At 40.0% G+C, this 20,480-nt stretch overlaps 1 protein-coding gene across 2 annotated transcripts in view; it reads right to left on the minus strand.

Moving 5' to 3' along the window:
* LOC108269222 (A disintegrin and metalloproteinase with thrombospondin motifs 2) overlaps positions 1-20,480 on the minus strand; it is a 137,405-nt gene that overhangs the window by 5,846 nt on the left and 111,079 nt on the right. Inside the window, exons 7-22 of one of the 2 annotated variants that reach the window (XM_017474944.3) lie at positions 16,925-17,081; positions 16,448-16,553; positions 15,163-15,306; positions 14,829-14,961; positions 10,840-10,953; positions 10,576-10,721; positions 9,462-9,637; positions 5,355-5,488; positions 5,109-5,229; positions 4,922-5,002; positions 4,647-4,810; positions 4,066-4,231; positions 3,769-3,901; positions 3,158-3,365; positions 1,955-2,084; positions 25-114 (exon numbers count right to left, since the gene is read on the minus strand). In XM_017474944.3, the coding sequence (XP_017330433.1) occupies positions 25-114; positions 1,955-2,084; positions 3,158-3,365; positions 3,769-3,901; positions 4,066-4,231; positions 4,647-4,810; positions 4,922-5,002; positions 5,109-5,229; positions 5,355-5,488; positions 9,462-9,637; positions 10,576-10,721; positions 10,840-10,953; positions 14,829-14,961; positions 15,163-15,306; positions 16,448-16,553; positions 16,925-17,081 (2,203 nt within the window). The remainder of the gene's footprint in view (positions 1-24; positions 115-1,954; positions 2,085-3,157; positions 3,366-3,768; positions 3,902-4,065; positions 4,232-4,646; positions 4,811-4,921; positions 5,003-5,108; positions 5,230-5,354; positions 5,489-9,461; positions 9,638-10,575; positions 10,722-10,839; positions 10,954-14,828; positions 14,962-15,162; positions 15,307-16,447; positions 16,554-16,924; positions 17,082-20,480) is intronic. The other variant, XM_053682082.1, reaches the window with a different exon arrangement.

Raw genomic sequence — 20,480 nt, forward strand, 5'->3', positions numbered from 1 at the left:
CTTGGCTTGACAGGGATGCTTTACTTGAGAACCTCTGCACCGGGTATTTAGCGTCATGGCGTGACAGCCACTGAATCAGGAAGTTGCCATGCTTGTTAAAGTCCGACATGCCCTCTAAAACAAGAGAGAGAGAGAGAGCGAGAGAGAGAGAGAATAGTCAGTGAGATAATGAACAAACATATACGAAGGCAAGGACGCAACCTTTATATTTTCCTCAATATCAAAGGTAATTCAATGATCGCATTAAAAAAATGTAAGCTATCCTGTCAAGATAGCTGTTGCTAGTTAGTCAGATAGTTATCAGTAATGATTACGAACTTTCATGACTTATGAATATGACTTAACATACTCTCAGAAATCCTGTCGGATTCTCTCTTTTTAGTTAGCTATCGATCATTAGCAGAAAAGATTCTTAAAATTAGGAATATGACTTGAAATCCCTTCAGAAACTCTGTCAGGATAGGCCATTTTAGTCTGTTAGCATGTTAGAAATCCTCAAATAAATCCTATTCATATTAGCCGGCTAGCTAGTCAAAGCAGTAGAAAATATACATATTTAGAAATACGACTTAGAAATCCTCTCAGAAATCCTGTCATGTTAACCCCTATTAACCAACTAGCAGTAACAATTATGAAGATTCACAAATATATCTTAAATATCACCCCGGAAATCCTGTCTTAGCTCCTTAGCTCTTATTAGCCAGTTACCTAGCGTTAGCAGCAAAAAATATTGAACATTCATGAACACTCTACATAATATATATATATATATATATATATATATATATATATATTCTCAGACATCCCATCAGACTAGCTCGTAATAGCTACTGACCTAGTGTAAGCAGTAAAGATAATGAATATTCATGAATAAGACTTAAGTATATACTTAAAAACCGGTCAGATTAGCTCCTAGATTCTATCTAGCACTAGCAGCATATATAGACTATGAAGTAACTAGCCCCCCCGGAAATCCATTCAGATTAGTTTACCTGCTAGTGTAAGCAGTAAACAAGATAACCATTCATGAAAATGAGTTCCAGAAAGTCAGGTTCGCTTATATTAGCCAACTAGCTAGCTTTAGCAGTGAAGTTTATGCAGTTGAACATATAAATATATCTTGTTTAACAGCCGCCTCAGATATTCTGTCAGGTTTTCTCATATTTCCCAGATGGCTAGTTTTAACTGTAGAGAATATGAACATTTTGGACCTTAGAAATCAACTAATCCAGTCAGATTAGCTCTCTTTAACCTAGCTGACTTGTGTAAGCATTAAACATAATAAAGATTCATCAATATGACTTAGAGATTATCTCAGAAATCCGGTCATGTTTGTTATACTAGCCAGCTAGCTAGCTTTAGCAGTACATATTTATAAATCTATTTTAAACACCCTTCCTCAGAGATCCTGTCATTTTAGCTCATATTTCTCAGTTATGCTAGTGCAAGCAGTAGAGAATATGAACGTTTAGGACTTATTAAAATATTCTGAGAAATCCTGTCAGTTTAGCTCATTTTAGCTCTAGTAGTAAATATTAAAATTTATGAGTATAACTTAAAAACCTTTAAAATATATAAATATAAATATAAATATAAATATATCTTGCTGGCTCATATATACAAAATTTCTCAGCCGATACTGATAACCGATTATTCAGATCATTGGTGCATCTCTAATTCAAACGTTTAAAGAAAGATTATGTCAGTATAGTTTACATTAGCTAGCTCACTAGCAGCGTACACGTGCTAGCTATAGCTGAATGCTAATCGTGTCCTTCTTCCTACTTGAAGATTTCCATAACTTAAAGACATGCTTTCTCATGGTCGACAAAATACACACAGACCCTGCTGTCTCAGGCGGATGGAATTTTTTGATGGTTTCCTCTCTGTGGTTTAGATTTTATTTTTTTAAATCAGTTCCCTCTAGGGTGTGTAATAAGAAGAGTGGACTCACTCGGGCATGGGTCCATGCTGCAGGATCTCAGTGCCAGAGGTTTGGATTCCAAACACAGACCGATGGTGTTGTCACGAGTATGACAAAGCACCTGCCTCTCTTGAGTCCCTTTGCCACACGTCACCGAACACTACAGGTACAATTAAGACACACACACACACACACACACACAAACAAAAACTCTGAGTATGCAGAAACAAAGCAAAAACATGAGCTGTTTATAGCAAGGGTGTCAAATGCCAAAACCTGCCACAGTTCAATGACACCTTTTTTTAAACTTCATTTATTTACATTATATAGCTAAAGGGAACGCATCAAGAAAGGAGAGAGCTTTCACAGACTTTAACAGATTTGTTTGTTAAAATTTTTTTAAAAATCAACTGATGACAAAAACTTAAAAATTTAATAGGATTGGACATCATTAATTCTCCATTTTAAGTTTAAAACAGACACTTATTTGTCACTAATCAAAAGTGGTAACATGAACCACCAGTGCAAAACAAAACAAAAAAAATCCTGCTAAACCCCTACCTTAACACTCTCCTGAAGGCTTACGTTCCCTCACGCAATCTGCGATCGGTTAACGAAAGACGATTAGTACTGCCTACTCAGCGTGGCTCAAGGTCCCTTTCCACAACCTTCACACTAACCGTCCCTCGGTGCTGGAATGAACTTCAAACCTCAATCCGGACCACAGAATCTGTCACTATCTTCAAAAAACAGCTAAAGACCCGCCTCTTCCGTGAGCACGTAGCTAACCCCTAAAATGCTAACCTCCACATTATCCTTTAAAAAAACACAGCTCTTAAAAGATCTTGTACAGTAGCACTACTTGTATTGTTCTCCGCTTGATATATCGCTTTGCTTGTATTTCCTCATTTGTAAATCGCTTTGGATTAAAAAAAAAGCGTCCGCTAAATGAATCAATGTAAATTGTTTTTGTTTTTTATAGCCAAGACTAATCACTAATAGTAGACTCTTAAAAGGTAATTCAGTTAGACGTATACAAAGTTAGACCTTTGTAAGCCAAGGATTCTATGTAGCTGGACCTTTACCAATTTTAGCTCAATACCTCTGATCTATAATATAAAATCCAACAAGGTTCTTTCTGCTTTGTCTGAACTGAAGCATAAGCCGGATTTCAAAAGCCTATTGAACACCATGAGTGCAATAATACGTGTATGTGTTTTCACGTTATTGCACCTGTGACCACGGCCCCAGTTTCCACTCAGCAGGACAGAGCATGCGGTTGCAGTCGCGTCTCGCTTCAGGACGTTCATCGTTGCAGTATCGACTCCGGATCGATTTGAACTTTCCGTCTTTGAGCGGCTGGACGCAGCGCACTGAGCGTGTCTGAGTCCCAAACCTACCACAGGACTTACTGCACTCACCCCAATCTCCAGTCACCCAGCTACAACACACAAACACATATACACACAAGAGGCATTTATTATGGAAAATATTCATCACAGTCCTTAAAAAAGGTACTAAACCCAGCAGCTCTGACAGATCTAGCCTGGAGCCTGGAGCCTATCACTGGGCACGTAGGGCACAAGGTGGGGGACACCCTGTATGGGGTGCCAACCCATCACAGGACACACTCATTCACACCCTACAGACAATTTAGAAATGCCAATCAGCCTGCAAGGCATGCCTTTGGACTGGGGGAGGAAACCCCCAAGGCACAGGGAGAACATGCAAACTCCACTGTGCCCCCTATAATAATAACATTATTATTATTATTATTATTATTATTATTATTATTTAACAATATCATTGCCTGTGTAAAACACAACACACACACACTTACGTACATGGGCTGAGCGCATTCTCGTAAGTAGCAGTCCCTGAAAATTACAGAAGGCTTTTTGATTTTCTCACAGAAGCGCCGGTGCACCAGCCTCATCTCAGCGTTCTTTCGGCAACCGTAGCGTGTCATCTGCGTGCCTTATACACATAATTGAGAACACACACACACACACACACAGAGCTGTTTATTAAGGTAAACACACCCACACATTACAGTTTTAAATCGATTCTCATTCTACCTCTACTTTTTTTTTCCTTCCCCAGAACACACAACACACATGTGTGATGTTAGGGTGTGATACCTGTCCCACAGGTTTTGGAGCACGGGGTCCACTTCTTAACCACCCAGGAGTAGGGTACTGCATTGTCAGGCACCATGTTGTTCTCGTTGGCTCTGTCGCTCAGTCGGTCAAAGTCGGTAATGTATTTGATCGACACCTTCGCCCGTGCTGAGCTGTGCATCCGAATCTATCAAAGAAATATATGAGCAATATATACACCTCCCGAACGCAGTGTCTGCTGGCTCTTACTGCTTAGCAAGCATGTTTGAAATATTCTGCCCTTTTTTTAAAATGATCATCTCTAAAGTGGGTGGGGCTAATCACGGGTTAACCTTGAGTAAGCCTTACTTTTAACAATTACAAGGTTAAAGTCACTTGCTCTTCCCACAAAGCCTTTATCAAAATGATGCCTTCGTGGAATTTTGATGTGACGAAAACTTTTAATCTGGATACTTTTAACAGTATCCAGGTGAGATTATCCACTGAGGCAAGTGTTTTTAGAAATCTTTAGGGACCGTCCACAGCAGAAGAAGATGAGTGATTACATTGTCTGATTTTATTCTGAAGGTCTCATTGAAATCGAATACAAATAGTGTCCGTACCATGATAACGACCTCATTCTTCAGAGGTCCGTTGGTCTGAATGGTGTCTTTGTAATTCTTGTTCTCATACTGCCACTCGAGCCCTTTCTCGATGACCGAACGGGTTTCTGGGTAATCTCCATGAGAGTTTAGGAAGAAATCCCCCGTTGCTTTGTTCTTCACAGCTGAACAAAGATTAACAAAAAAGAAAAATCGTGTCACACTTTAGCGATACAATCAACGAACCTCCTAATTTCTGCATGAAGTTCTTTTTAGGTTCATTCTGTTCAGATTACCCAAAATATTAGCTGTTCCGTTGAGTTCCTGGATAAGCAGATGCCTCGCTCCTTTAGGAATTTCAAGCACTTTGATGACACCTATGAGGCCAAACCACAAAACATAGTTTTGATGTAAAGCTGCAAAAATGCTACAAACCTGCCAATTTATTCCCATAGTTCATATTTATGTTAAATTAAGTCAGACCTTTCTTATCACTGAAGGTGAAGTTGAACCTGTGAGTCTTGCATTTGGTTCCATCCCCCCCACACACACCGCACTTGTCTTCCAGAAGCGGTGAACCCACCACGTTCTCACAGCCCACTTTCTGAAAAGAGAGAGAAATACCATGAGAAAATAGCAAATCTCTCTCACACACACACACACACACACACACACACACACACACACACACACACACACATACGGGCACACATATGCCAACAAGCTCACCTCGCACTCGCCATACACACACACACTGTAGGGGTCTTTGTAGGAGCAGCGACTGCCTGGTTCCACCGGCTCCTGCATATTCACCACCACTCGTGTCTCTTTGGACTGGCAGTACAATGTGCAGCGCTGTTTAGCTACAGGACAGGAAACAGGACCATCAATAATTTCAAAACATTTATATATTTTAAGCAGGAATTCAATAAAATGCACTTTAAACCTGTTTCAATTCACTACAATGTGATTACTAGGCAAAAATATCTGACAGAGTATTAGCTTTGAATAGGGGAAGACCAGTAATTTTTCTTGGCAGGCACATACAGTAGGCCATGCCTCTTTCACTGTACTGACAGATGCAGAGTCCACGTTTCCTTAACGGACACTGACAGGCACAGAGACCTCGCCTCCTTCACTCGGACTTACAAGTCATAAAGACCATGCTTCCTTAACTGGGATTGACAAGTCACAAAGGCCATGCCTCTTTCACTAAGACTTATAAGTCATAAAGACCATGCTTCCTTAACTGACAAGTCACAAGTCACAAAGTCAAGTCACAAGTCACAAAGGCCACGCCTCTTTCACTAGGACTTACAAGTCATAAAGACCATGCTTCCTTAACTGGGACTGGCAAGTCACAAAAGCCACACCTCCTTCATTCGAACTGGCAAGTGACAAAGGCCATGCCTCCTTCATGGGAACTGACAAGTCACAAAGGCCACGCCTCATTCACTGGGACTGTCAAGTCACAAAGGCCACGCCTCCTTCACTGGGACTGGGAAGTCTTAAAGGCCACGCTTCATTCATTGGGACTGTCAAGTCACAAAGGCCACACCTCCTTCACTGGGACTGGCAAGTCTTAAAGGCCACGCCTCCTTTACTCTGACTGGCAAGTCAAAAGGCCACGCCTCCTTCACTGGGACTGGTGACTGTAACATCTCTATGGATGTGTCATGCCAATTTGTTTGATTGAAACACATGGTTTGTTTCTTTCCTACCCCATCCCAGATGAATACTGACATATTATTTTCATACAACAGTAGGTGTTACTTTGCAGTCTGCCAATCAGGGGCACAGGAGGAGGCAAACCCTGTAGATTTGCTAACATACCTGGAACTGAGTCCCATCAAAAATCCATTCATCTGTTATTGATTTGACACACTGCTGTCTGGCATCAAGTCTGTACGACTCCAAAAGTCCCCGCTTAGCTAAGATCCACTTTGGCTATTCCTGCCATGATCATGGGATCTGGACCCACAACTGAGGAGTTAACGGTTCTGTGGAGATTACATGTACTACAGACACAGCCTGGTCGAGAAACTCAAGCTTGCAGAGGAAGTTGATGTAAGGGATAAAACACTTACCTGTAGGGAGGGAAATGTTGTTAGTATAAAATAATCAAAGATGGGTTTGTGTGATGTGTTATCACCGCACAGTTGATTATTTTCCAATAACAACACATCCTTAAGTGTTTTATTCCTCTAATACCACAGAAATTTGGCAACACTATCCATCAATTCATCCATTTTCCATACCGCGTATCCTTCACAGGGTTGTGGGGGAGTCCCGAGGCTCTCTCCGGGGATTTGGGGCACAAGGTTTGGGAGACCCTAAGTGAGGTGCCAATCCATCGCAGGGCACAATTGCACATACACTCACACACCCATTCACATACTACGGACAATTTCGAAATCAGCCAACAACGCATGTCTTTGGAGTGGGGGAGGAAACCGGAGTACCCAGAGGAAACCCCTGAAGCACGGGTAGAACAAGCACACATGGGGCGGAGGCAGATTTGAACCTCCAATGCTGTCTCCTTGTCCTCCTCTTGCCCCCTTGGCAACACTAATAAATGAACCTTTGTTAAAGTATAAGACATTGTACACTTTATACATTTATAGTTAGATTTAACGTTCTGTAACGTCCGCAAAACAAGCTAGTTTCTGTTATCGCTTACATTATAACAGCTATAAACTGTTCTCCCTTCACCAGCCTCTCTTTTTTTTCTTGCCAAGAGGTTTTTTTTTTATAAATCTCTCTACCATACGAGTCCCTGTGTAAGTTGATGCTATAGTAGCGATAACAACAAGCTCATTAATATAAAGCTGCAATTTGTCTCGCAAAAGTGTACTCCCATCTCACACACAGAGTTCCCAGCTGACGGTGTTTGGAAGCACTCCTGTCAAATCATAAAGCCTCCGTCACCGGTGCTGACAGCCACAGAGAAGAAAGGAGGAGAGACTGAGAGCGAAATGCCTTCTGACTTATAGACGCTGTTTTTAATTACCGCAGCTTCATCGTAGATATTGAGTCTGACACTGAAACTGGCAAATCTTTACAACCCAACATCGTGTAATCAAATAAACATAACATCTTGTATATCAGAACAGTTAATAATGATGAAATCATTGCACACATTAAAAAAAAAAAAGAAGAAGAAAAAGGAACTAGAATATTTCTGTGGCTTGTCACTATTACTTGAGCTCTGCGTCAAATCAATATCTATTTACTAAATCCTACCAGACGCATTTGAGCTCTCAAACTGGGCCCGGGGAATAAAAATAATCCATGCACAGAACTCTACACACGTTCTGCTGTTTTGCTGTCAAATCTCGACAACACCAAAAAAGTCCCTGCTTTGCTAGATCCACTTTGGCTGTTCCTGTCGTGATCGTGAGATCCACACTCACAGCTGAGGAGTTAACGGTTCTGTGGAGATTACACAGCCTGCTTGAAGAACTCAAGCTCGCAGAGGACGTTGATGAAAGACAAAACAGGCATTAGAGCCGGCAGCTTAAACGTGATCATATTTTCGCCCGTTCACAGTGCTCTGGAGCTGAAAACATGCAACAGGGACAGATTTACCGTACAGGCATCTGTTAAAGCAGAGCCAAATCAAGCTCAGAAAAATGACATGAGGTTTTCAGTGACGAGCTCAAGATTTTTTTTAATAGCTTGGACACACACTGTAAAACCGGATAAGTTCATTTAACTCGAAAAATTTGAGGAAAGTAAGTACCTCAAAATTTTTAAGTTGATAAATCAGTTTCTTTAAGCCGAATACACTTAAATAGAACAAAATTTAACTCAATTAACTCTATTTAAGTGTATTTAGCTTAAAGAAATTGATTTATCAACTTAAAAATTTTGAGGTACTTACTTTCCTCAAATTTTTTCGAGTTAAACCAACTTATCCGGTTTTACAGTGTGTCAAATATAATATGATGTAACATAAAACCAAGAGACAGTTTTAAACACGAAACATTAAACAATACTGAATAATAAACAAAATGTATTATTGCATGAATAGTAGCAGTTTTAATGATCACGTTATTCCCAGGAAATTTGGTTTGATTTAAATGTGGTAGTCAGGATATGGCTTCCACCTTCATTATTCAGCAGTTTGTATATACGTAAAATAGCACTTGATCCAGCACAATTGTTATTATTTTTCCTTTTACTCTGCCATGTACACAACTCTCTTCAATGTCTCCATCAATGTCCTCCATGTGAAGAAAAAAAAGGTTTCATACACTTTAACAGGACAGTACTATAGAATTAATTCATCGTATGATTTCATAAGACATTGGACTACTGATTGGAAGGTCATGAGTTCAAATCCCAGCACCGCCAAGCTTGTCAGGTCCCTTGAGCAAGGCCCTTAACTGCTCAGTTGTATAAATGAGATAAATATAAAGCACTCTGGATAAATGCTGTAAATGTAATATTGGCCTCAAATGGCGTTTCATAGGTTTTTTTTTTTTTTTTTTTGAGTGTGTTTTGAGTACAGAACATACATTTCAGCATGACATATTGTGGTTACATTAAACTGTCAGACAATGGGCCTGGACTTAATCCTGCTCCACGGTCAAACCAATACCGTGCAAGTCGATGGTCAGAATTGCACGTCGCGGAAACACGCCTCTGTTTCATTCAAACTCCTCCCCCTTGTGCATACCTCTAGCGCAACTTCTGTGTAGCCCTTAATTCCAGAGTTGCATTGGGGTTCTGAATGCTGTTGTGTTTGATTTTAATCCCAAATCACTACTTTCTTTTAACCCGACTCTGAATACAATCCTTAGTGTCTGTATGGCTTGTTGTTTGGGTACTTACGGTCAGGGTGCTCATAAGGCAGCCAGTGGTGTTTCATTGCGTGATGCTCAAATTTGCTGTCCATGGAGCTGCACTGCTCGGCCCTGTAGTCCCGGTACGGGTCCTCACACTCATGAGTGTTACACACCCGGAACTGATAGTTTGATCCTGGGCAGGTGCGTCCGCCATTGGCAGGACTGCAGAACATGAAAGAAGTAAAACATGTAATAATAATTACTTAGAGATTTAATTATAACTGCTTCATTATCGGATAACCACCTTGACTAAAATTCGAAAGTAAGCTCCGCCAATTTAACGGAAAACTCCACCCAGAATCCAATTCAATATGTTTCTAAGGGAAATTCGCTTCCTTACAGTAAATATCTAATGTTAAACGCTAAATGCTAACTGTAAATGATTAGCAGTTCGAATATAAATCGTTTACAGCATCAATTTATCAGCATTTAATTTTTGATACTTAAGGAAGTGGCAGTAATACAACTAATCATTATTTATGGAAAACTAAAAGTCGAAGATATTGAGCGTATGTGAATATAAAGTAATGCTTTATACCTGTAGCTGCTGTTATAATGGCCCCTTTAACCAGCCTGTAGAATCTCGCTTTTCTTTATGATTGTATTTTTATAGTCGAGGTTTTAACACTCAGACCAAATGTATGCTCGAGTGCATCTTCTAAAACATTTTGTTTTTCATGATTCAGGAAGTATTTAATATCCGGGGAAGGGTTACTCATACGCACGCTAGTCTAAATACGGAACGTAGCAGCCCATAGCACGTTTTTTTTTTCCCAACATCTGCGTAGAAAATCACAGACGTCTATCTGGACGGGACTTAAAATGAACATACGGCTGTTGAGTTTGGTGAAAAGCAGTAGGTCGTTTTCCTCAGACGATGATGGAGGGGCGAAAAAAAAAACCACAGACACAGAGTAGCATCTGTAAAATAAGAAATGACCCCAGGGCGTTCGATCATGTCCGAATAGAGCTTAAGAAGTTCATTGCAAAATAAATCTGGGACGCTGTGGAAAATCACGTATTAATGATAAAGGATATGATGATAAAGTCGTTCGTGGTGGATCCTTCGTTTTAAGATTTACGCGCCCACACACACATACCGTGGGTCGTCACAATCACGAGTGCGGAATTGTAGTCCTCTGCCGCAGGGCCGATTGCAGGCACCGTACTCACTCCACATGCCCCAGTTCCCATCTCGCTTTATGAAGGCTGGACTCAGCCAGTCACAGCGTCCTTTAAAGCAGTGCTGAGACCGAGAGACAACACAAAAGTAAACACAAACTCTACTACAATAATTATGTAATGAGAGCTGCATTTTCCATATATATATATATATATTTGTGTAAATGGCCAAGCACTAGCACCTTGCCGTCCCCACATATCGTGCCATCAATCGGAGGTCCTTTTTTGGTCTTGCAGAAAAAGGGATTGTCGGGATGAGAACACCAGAGCTGCTTACATGGGTCAAAGGGCCGGTACTGAGGGAGAACAAGTACATGCAAGATTACTGACATGCTGACTCAGGGGCCAGTGAAACAGTCAGATGAATTTGAGTTGGATAAGCCTGTCAACGTGGACGTATTGCTTCGAGTCAGGGGCAGAGTTAAAGATAATACAACAGCAACACTTTAAGGCAACCTGCTATAAGCTGTTCAAATCTTCAGTAGCATTTATATAATCTTATCTTAGATATATGAGATCTACAGCTTCAGTAACACTTTTAAACACATCCACTCAAGGTGTTTTTTTTTTTATGAATATCTTTCATTCATTTCATTCTCGTTATTCTATGAAATGTACATATTGAGGGTGTCCCAAAAAGTCTCCATACATAAGGGAAATGCCAGACTGGTTTGAGTTGACAGGAAGGCGGTGGTAACTCAAATGGCAACTCTTTACAACCGTGGTGAGCAGAAAAGCATCTTAAATGCACAACATGCCAAACTACGAGCGCAGAAGACCACATCGGGGTCCGCTCCTGTCAACTTTTCCCAAACGTCGACTGTCCTGTTTCGCACCATGCTGTGTGAAGTCTAGAGACTGCTGTGCATAAAAATAACAGTGATCCTTAAAGAGTTACTGTTTGAGTTAATGATATGTAAGAATATACAACAAAGCTGTTTCATGCAAACCAAAACATAGCAATGAAGAATAAAAAACACACATTTTCAGTCATGGCGATTCGGACAGCGTTAGACCAACACCACGGTGAGCTAGCAATGCCACATGACCACCACTTAGGTTCAGACATGAATGAGAGCAAAAATAGATAGATGAATGAAAACCAAATTATTATTGGTTTATACTTGGCCTTTTGGGTCAGTTAGTCTACGGGATAGTAACTCAAGAGAAACACTTTATTTTCTTGTCAAGTGGGCTAAAAAAGACATGGATTTTTTGTCTTATTAATTTCAAGAGAGAAAAGAAAAGAGGCCAGGGTTCATAGCTGTTATAAGTGATAACAGGAGCTACTTTTTTATGCGGTCGGTAACAACATTAAATGCAATTATAAAAGTGATTAAAAGTACAACTTTTATTATTATTATTATTATTATTATTATTATTATTATTATTATTATTATTATAAAAGCGCCTTTGACCATCAGTATTCATGCCATAATAATATACTAATAAATACAATTATAAACCGCAAATTTCTGAAAATATGACATTGAAATGAAATGCCTGTTTAAAGTTTTGTAATTAAAACTAATGTTTTAAATAAAATAGTAAAATTAATATAAGCATTTTCAAAAGAGATTTTATATTTATTTATTTTTTAAATATAAATATATATTTATTTTAAATATAAGATATATACAATAAATTCATTAAATAATATGTAATTAAATGTGATTTCTTTTTTTCTTCATGTTCATAGCACAATGCGAAAAATTACAGGCTACAAGAAAAAAAAAGTAAACGCAAAAAAAAAAAATTGAACTAATTGCATAATTCACAGTAATATATTCAAATAAAATTTGTATCATTAATACCAGTTTATTTTTTTTTATTTTTTTTCAATTTAAAGTAGGATCAAAATCTACTTTCCAGCATTTCATGTTAAGATATTTTAGAATATTTTCTTTAAGTACATAGATTTGTTGTTCATATATTTTGCATTTACATTTACGATACAACATACAGTTTAGGACATTTTAAACACAAGGTGCATTTATTTTATATTTATTTTTTATTTATTTTACTAGGGAACCCTGAGTATAAATTTAGGGGTGCAGCTTTGCAGAGAACCATAAAAGCAGGGATTGGATTTGTATTTGTTTTGTTTAACTTTAAAAAAAAAAAAAAAAAAAAAAGCTACTTTCAGCTAACTTCCACCAAAAACACTGACTAAATTTGAACTTTATGTCAGTACATCACTAGTCATCAGAGATTCATTAAATATAACAAGATACTGAAGATGCTCTAGAGATAATGTCTGAAGGCTAAAGACAGTTTAAATGATAAATGGACTTTGTATAAATTAGCGACGTGGTATTTCAGGCGTATTCTAAACATTGTGAGTAATATACTACACAAATGTTTGGAGTCAGCTTGGTGCAATGTGACAGAAGTAACACATCAACAAATCAAAACACGTAATGGAATAATGGCTGGGAGTGAGAAAAGGAGGCGTGGTCATGTGGCTGGCTGATGCCGTCCCTTACCTGCGCTCCTGATGGCCCCAAATTTTGCAGCTAAGGGAACGGTTTGACAAGAGAGTAAAGCACAGTCCATGCAGAAGTGTGCACTGCCTGAGAACACTTATTTAAAAAACCTAACAACCGAGAAAGGAAAGCTGCATCTGGCTGTTTTATATGAACCCAAACCCTATCCTAAAAAAGAGACAAATATATACAGTTGAGGTCATAAGTTTACGTACGCCTTGCAGAATCTGCAAAATGTTAATCATCTTAAAAAAAAATAAGACGGATCATAACCATTGCATTTAGTTGTTTATTTAGTCCTACTCTGAATAAGCTATTTCACAAAACAGATATTACAGATAGTCCACAAGACAAGATAATAAATAAATTTACACAAATGAACCAATTCAAAAGTTTACACACCCTCGATTCTTTATACCGTGTGTCGTTACCTGGATGATCGACGACGTGATGTGTTTACGTTCTGTGATAGTTGTTGACGAGTCCCTTGTTTGTCCTGAGCAGTTAAACCGCCCGCTGTTCTTCAGAAAAATCCTCCAGGTCCTGCACTTTCTTTACTTATCCAGCATCTTCTACATATTTGACTCCTTTCCTTTAAACGGCGACTATATGATGTCGAGATCCGTCTTTTCACACCGAGGACGACTGAGGGACTCGTCTCATACACGACTATTACACAAGGTGCGAACGTTCACCGATGCTCGAGAAGATAACACGATACATTAAGAGCCAGAGGGGGGGTGCAAACTTTTGAACAGGATGTTAGGTGTAAATTGTTATTATTTTGTTAAATTTTTTTTTTTCCATTTAGTCCTACCCTTCAAAAGCTACATACAATATTTACACCATTGATTTGATGAACGCATTTACATAACATCTCCAGTGTCAACGCTTCTGTAACCGTCAGAGGTGACTTTCACGTTTTACAGTATGGGAAAGTCGTCATAGCGACAAGCTACATACACTATGTTGCCTTACTTGCCTTCAAGAGAGTGAAGGAAACGAGTATTTTGTAGCTTCTATAACGTATTTAATAACAGGAACTAACTTGCTCGGCATACTTTTATAGGTATACTATAAATGTAATCTTAAATGGATAAAAAGTATGATATGTCCTTCATTAATAAACAATCAATTGTTGTTGGAAAATTGCTGTGGTATAAGAGGAATAAAACAGTTCAGGACATGCTGTTATAGGAAATGCATAAAATTTGGGTTTGTAACTCTGCTTTCCGTACTATTTTCCTCTATGAGCATGACCTCAATTGGTTAACTCCTCAATATTAACATATTATTTAGTGTGTGTACCTGTACTGTATGTTAAATGACTGTGTGTGTGTGTCTGTGATTTCCTTATACAGTTCCTGGATCATTATCTATCTAGTCTCAGTGTCAGAGGCTCTGCGCACAGACCTGTTGATGTAGACGTACAATGCATTATAAGTGGCAGCATGTATAACATCGCAGTGATCAGTCTTCATCGTTCCACGCTGAACCATGACTGACTCGAAATGAAAAACCTATCATGATCAGACGATGGCCGTGGAGTTATACATGCTCACAGCAGTCCTGAGATGCTGTTGGAGCACTCCATAATGCATTATAGTGTCAGGGCGAAGATTGTGTGCGTGAGTGTGTGTGTGTGTGTGTGTTGGGCCGGGGGGGGTGTGAAGAGATTCACTCACCGCTGTGCACATCATGTATCCGGCGCCGAAGTCAAAGCGACACTGTTCATTCATGGAGTAGTGCAGGCCTGGCAGCTGGGGCAACTCCTCCCATGTGTGCTCAAATGGATCGTCTCTCAGGCAGTCATATGAGCTGCATATGGGTGGGTGTGGGGGGGGTTGATAATAATAATAATAATAATAATAATAATAATAATAATAATAATAATAATAAAATAAAGCAATAATATAAAACTCATAATTATATATGAATGTGTGGTTTTATGCAGTATGGTGAGTCTACCTGTTTCCTTATAATGTGTGTGTGTGTGTGTGTGTGTGTGTGTGTGCTCACTGTAAATAGCGGCCCAGTTCCTGTTGGCTACAGTGGGACCAGCGGAACCTGTGGAAGGCGGCCTGCACCAGGGGAGCCATGATGCTGCCCATCTGCACCTCATCCCCACATCGATTCCCTTGACCATCATGCTCCATTCCCAACCTGCAACACACGCACACACACACACACACACACACACACACACACACACACACATACAGTCAGATTATGTTCTATAATCAACTGTGTTTTGCATGAGTACAGCACACGTTTTAGTCAGGGTTAGAAATATTACTGGCATCATCGTGACCCTCATGTTGCTGCCATCTACAGATTTTGTCGTGAATTTAGTTGTAATAATTTATTAATAGATTATTTTAAACCCTGCCGTGCGTACATAATTGAAGCACATATTTATTATCTTTCATTTTTTTTTAAGTACTTAAAATGACACGATGTCTGAATATTCATTTTAAATATTTAATTATCACTCATATTAAATATCACTCATCTTATATACATGTCTGGGAATGGCATGAGCATGGAAATGGGCATTTTCAGTGCTTGTGCTATTTTCTTATAGCCACGCCCCATTTTGTGAAGCTCAACAACCTTTTGCCGCACATCACGGCTATATTCCTTGCTCTTACCCAATGTTATGAATGACTAAGGGAATTTGGCTTGTGTGTTACCTCATATTTATACCCCTGTGAAACAGGAAGTCATGGCTGAACAATTTCCTGTTCCTAGTCACCCAGGTGTACGAAAAAAAATTAAACATCAACGGGAATATACTTCAAATATATTTTTCAAATAAGATTTTTTTTTTTTTTGTGGATAAACCTGTGTTTGACATCTGTTGTTTGACATCTGTGAGAGCAGAGTATTTCTGTGAATGCTTTTTTTTTAACAAAAGACCAAAAGGTTAAATAATAAAGAAAAAAAATTTTCACAGCCTTCTTTGCTCATATTTACCAAGGGTGCCAATATTAGTGGCGGTCACTGTACAACTCAATTAAAGAAAATGTCATTTTGAACACAGTAAATATATATATACCAAAGGCATGCTGCATTGAGAACAACAACTAGTCTAGAAATGAGGATAATGATCAAGAGCTTCGGAGGCGATCTCATATTTTCCGAAAATTAAAAAAACAGCCTTAAAATGTGGACACTGTGCATGAGAGGGTTCAATAAAGTTGAGAGCGTATAGAAAGTGTGAGTGTGTGATTTAAATGCATTCCTGAGAGTTTACAGTTCATTGTAAAAGAGTGTAAAAGTGCGCAGTAGGACAGAGACTTACACATGACCGGTCTCGTGGGCCACTACGAAGGCGGAGGAGAAGCCGTCCTCGTGGTTCAGAGTGCAGCTTCTGACTGGGTGGCACATACCAGTCACCGGCGCGTAACCTGATAAAACACATCACAATCTGATTGAAGGGTTCTGGTATCTTCCCGTACTCACACAATCTCCTCTATAAGATAAATGCTAAACGGACTGCGCTCAAATAGCGCCTTTTAACCTTTACACTGTTTCTCATTCACCCATTCACACACGCAAGGTGCCAGCCTGCCATCGGGAGAGACTTGGGGGTTCAGTGACTTGCCCAAGGACATGTGAAGGCACGTGGGCCGGGGATCGAACCACCAACCCTACGATTAGTGGCTCTATCATCTGAGCCACAGCTGCCCTGTGAAAGATCTAGAAGATCTGTGGACATCTCAGATATAAACATATAGTTGTGATGCATGTGTGTGTGTGTGTGTGTGTGTGTGTGTACCCTGCATCCCTGTTGGTCCGAACTCTTGGCGTGTAAGGAAAATGGCGTGGTCATGGTAGTCTTTATCATTAGTGTCTTTCCTCTGCTGCTCAAACGCCCAGCGGCACACGTTCTCCAGACTCTGAGACGGGTTTCCCAGCTCGATCAGATTCGTGGACTGGAATCAGACACAAGAAAATCACTCTCGTTACATTATCAAGCAGCTTCCAGAATCAAATTCTAAACATTTTTACTGCTTTCAAGCTTGAAAGTTCACGATCTACTGGCAGATCGGTTTGTGCGATGTACGTTCCCTAGTTTGTCCAGACTCGTGGACTTGATTCAAAAGAGATACAACCGAAGTTCATTATAAAAGTGGCCCGGGGTTTTTTTATTTCATAACATCTGGAAGGAAAATGATCCCTCTGAGCCCAAAAATCAATCTGTTCTGGTATCGCATTCCCCTGTTCTTGTCTCATAGCATTCAAAAATCTGTGTTTTTCTTCCATTCGGGTGGTCAGGGACTGCAATTCTCAGCAGCTCTTAATGCCCTTAGGTACTTCATTAACAAGACAACAACTTGACTATTCAAAAAATCTGGTAAATAAGTATCAAATTCCTACTTATGCATTCCTACCTATGCTATACAGCTGTGTGTAAGAAAACTTTTTTTTTAAAGACACAGACAGAATCCTATCTGTTACTTCTTTGCTGTTCTTAATGTTAGATTTGAAAATATTACATTGAATAGTCTGATACACAGATCGCACCGCCGTTCCAAGCTCATGGATTCAAAACATTAGACGGTAATTCAACTTGTGCTGTAACGTGGCCACCGCAAGCAGAAGATCCTTTCCAGATGTGTGTCCTGAAACCGCCTTTCTCCCTTTCCACGCCATCGAGTTCATGGACTTTGGGAGCCGAGTACTGAAAACGGGTGCAGCGCTTGCGTCTGGCCAGTAGAGAGCGACGTTGAAGTGTTGAAACCTGCTCCTCACACCAAAGCTGTCACTCTTAACATCACTCGTAGTGTTAATCACGCCATCATCACTTATTAAAATAGCAGAGGACTATTTTAGTAAGTGCTTACTTAATATTTCAGCAGAAGAAGAACAGAAGTATTTCACTGCGCTTGGCTTGATGGCTTAATACACCATATTTTCCAGCTTTATTCCAAACACATAAATGTGGTAAATAATAATCTCATTATGTGTTTAGTGGTATTGATCCGTAAGGAATTATGGGTTATATCTTCTTCCATCGCAGCGCGGTTGAATTCTCAAATCTGATTGGTCAGGAGGTCTGGATTCGTTTGATATCACATCAGTTCCGACAGCAGATCAAATCACGGGGTTATTTTAATGCGCTAATCGTTCTAATCCGTTATCGTTTCTATGGTAACTTCTAATTTGCGGATGTATGGTGGATTACGCACATAATCTAACACGAATAATAACCCGATTGACAAAAAGCATGCGGTTACTGTATTTAGCAAAGAAACACATATTATTACTAATATTTACAGTATATTGTTAATATTGTATGTTTTTCTGTAAGGAGATATATATATATATATATATATATATATATACTGTATCTCCTTCAAATGTTTAAAAGTCTGCATGTTTTTCGACATGGGAAAGTCTTCAGGACAGAAGACTCAGTAACATGACAAACTGCATATTTTTTAGTCTCCAAGAGAAGGAAAAAAGAGAGGCTGATGTTTATGGCTGCTATAACGTAAGTGCTAACCTGCACTGACTTGTCTTAGAGATGATCCACAAATGCAACTGTAATTGGATAAAAAAATAAAAAAAAGTATGACATTGTTCTCGAATAAAATAGAAAATTGTCAGCATAGGCTGAGGCGCTGTGGTGTCAGAGGCATAAAACACTTCGGGATGTGCCCGTTATCGAATAATACGCAATTTCTATGTAGTAAAAGTAACTCTGCTTCGTGTCAGGCCTCTTCACACCGGCTCATTGTTGATTATTTTCCTATAACAGCACTCCCCTAAGTGTTTTCTGCTCTTCCGGAGACACGTCATTAACACTGCACAGGTTCATATGACAAAACATGGTCTGGTCTTTACTATTTCGGAAAACACAAAGACTCTGATTAAGATCTAACTGGCTTTAACTCTCCATCTAATCTCCTTATCCTAATCTCCTAATCTCTGCCACTCTAAAATCTGCCAAATACATACGCTCTCATTTTCTCCCAAGCTTTTTTGGGGTGTGTCAGCTCAAGGACACTCAGTGTGTGTGTGTGTGTGTGTGTGTGTGTCTCGCGCTCTCTTTCCAGAGAGCAGATGGGAAGGCAAATGCGTTATGTAGGAACCTTGTTTAAGGTACTCGTGGTCACTTGGTTGATCAGTCTGTGCTGCTGCCGCCGGCAACGGTTGCCACAGTAATTGGGGATGATGGACAGCCTGCTGGTGAGACAGGCAGGGCTGCATGCTGATTGGGCCCAAGAAGGTAAAGGTATGTAGACAGGGCATGGATGAGAAAGAGAAGGACTGATATGATGAGAGGGAAATGAGAGACAAAGGTGGAGAAGGCTTAACGGTTTAGAGACAGAGAGAAGTAAAGCTCTGTAGAGGGTGCTAGACAGAAAGACAGAAGCAGATCTGGATTTGGCTGGCAAGTCAATGTGGGACAGTTCATGTAATTTTGTTTAATCCAGAAAGACAAAGGCTCCAAATCAGCATGAGATGCCATCTGCCCCAGTGCTGTGTATGCTCGTCCAGAGTGTTACACCATGCTGTATATCAGACATCCTAGGTTTTACACAAGGTAACTAGACTGGTTACAAAGTACAAAAGGTGAAAAAACCTTGACCTGGTCCATCTAAGACTATGCTTAGGGTTAGGGCATAGAGGGCATTATCATAGGATCACATGACAATCGTTCATCCGTTTATTCATCTTCAGTAAGCACTTTATCCTTGTCAGGGTGGCTCTAGAACATCCTTATCTTGGGAAGACCTTGTGAGCTGGGAATACACCCTTGATGGGACGCCAGCCCATCACAGAGCACAATGCATATACATTCCCACGTACTGATGCCGAGGCATCAACTGACACCTTTTTGGGAAGTGGGTGGAAACCAGATAACCGAAATGAAATCTACACAGACACAGGGAGAACAGGTGAAACGCAGAGAGTAACCCTAGCTCAGGATCGAACCCTGAAGCTGCGAGATGGGAACACAACCCACTGCACCATCATGCCACCCATATAATAATCATCCATCCATCCATCCATCCATTACATCAAAAAGGTGCAGAGCCGGGAGAATATCCCAGGGGACTCGGGGCACAAGGCGTTTTGGGGGGGCGATGCAGAGCACAATCACACATACCCATTCACACACTAGGGACAATTAGGAAATGCCAATCACAACGCATGTCTTCGGACTGGTGGAGGAAACAGGAGTACCTGAAGGAAACCCCCAAAGCACGGGGAGAACATGCAAATGCAACACACACAGGGCAGAGGCGAGAATCGGACGTCCAATCCTGGACGTGCGGGGCATATGTGCTAACCACAAAGCCACCATGCCCCCCTATAAAAAT

The sequence above is a fragment of the Ictalurus punctatus genome, chromosome 8 (assembly GCF_001660625.3).
Source record: "Ictalurus punctatus breed USDA103 chromosome 8, Coco_2.0, whole genome shotgun sequence".
Classification (NCBI taxonomy): Eukaryota; Metazoa; Chordata; class Actinopteri; order Siluriformes; family Ictaluridae; genus Ictalurus; species Ictalurus punctatus.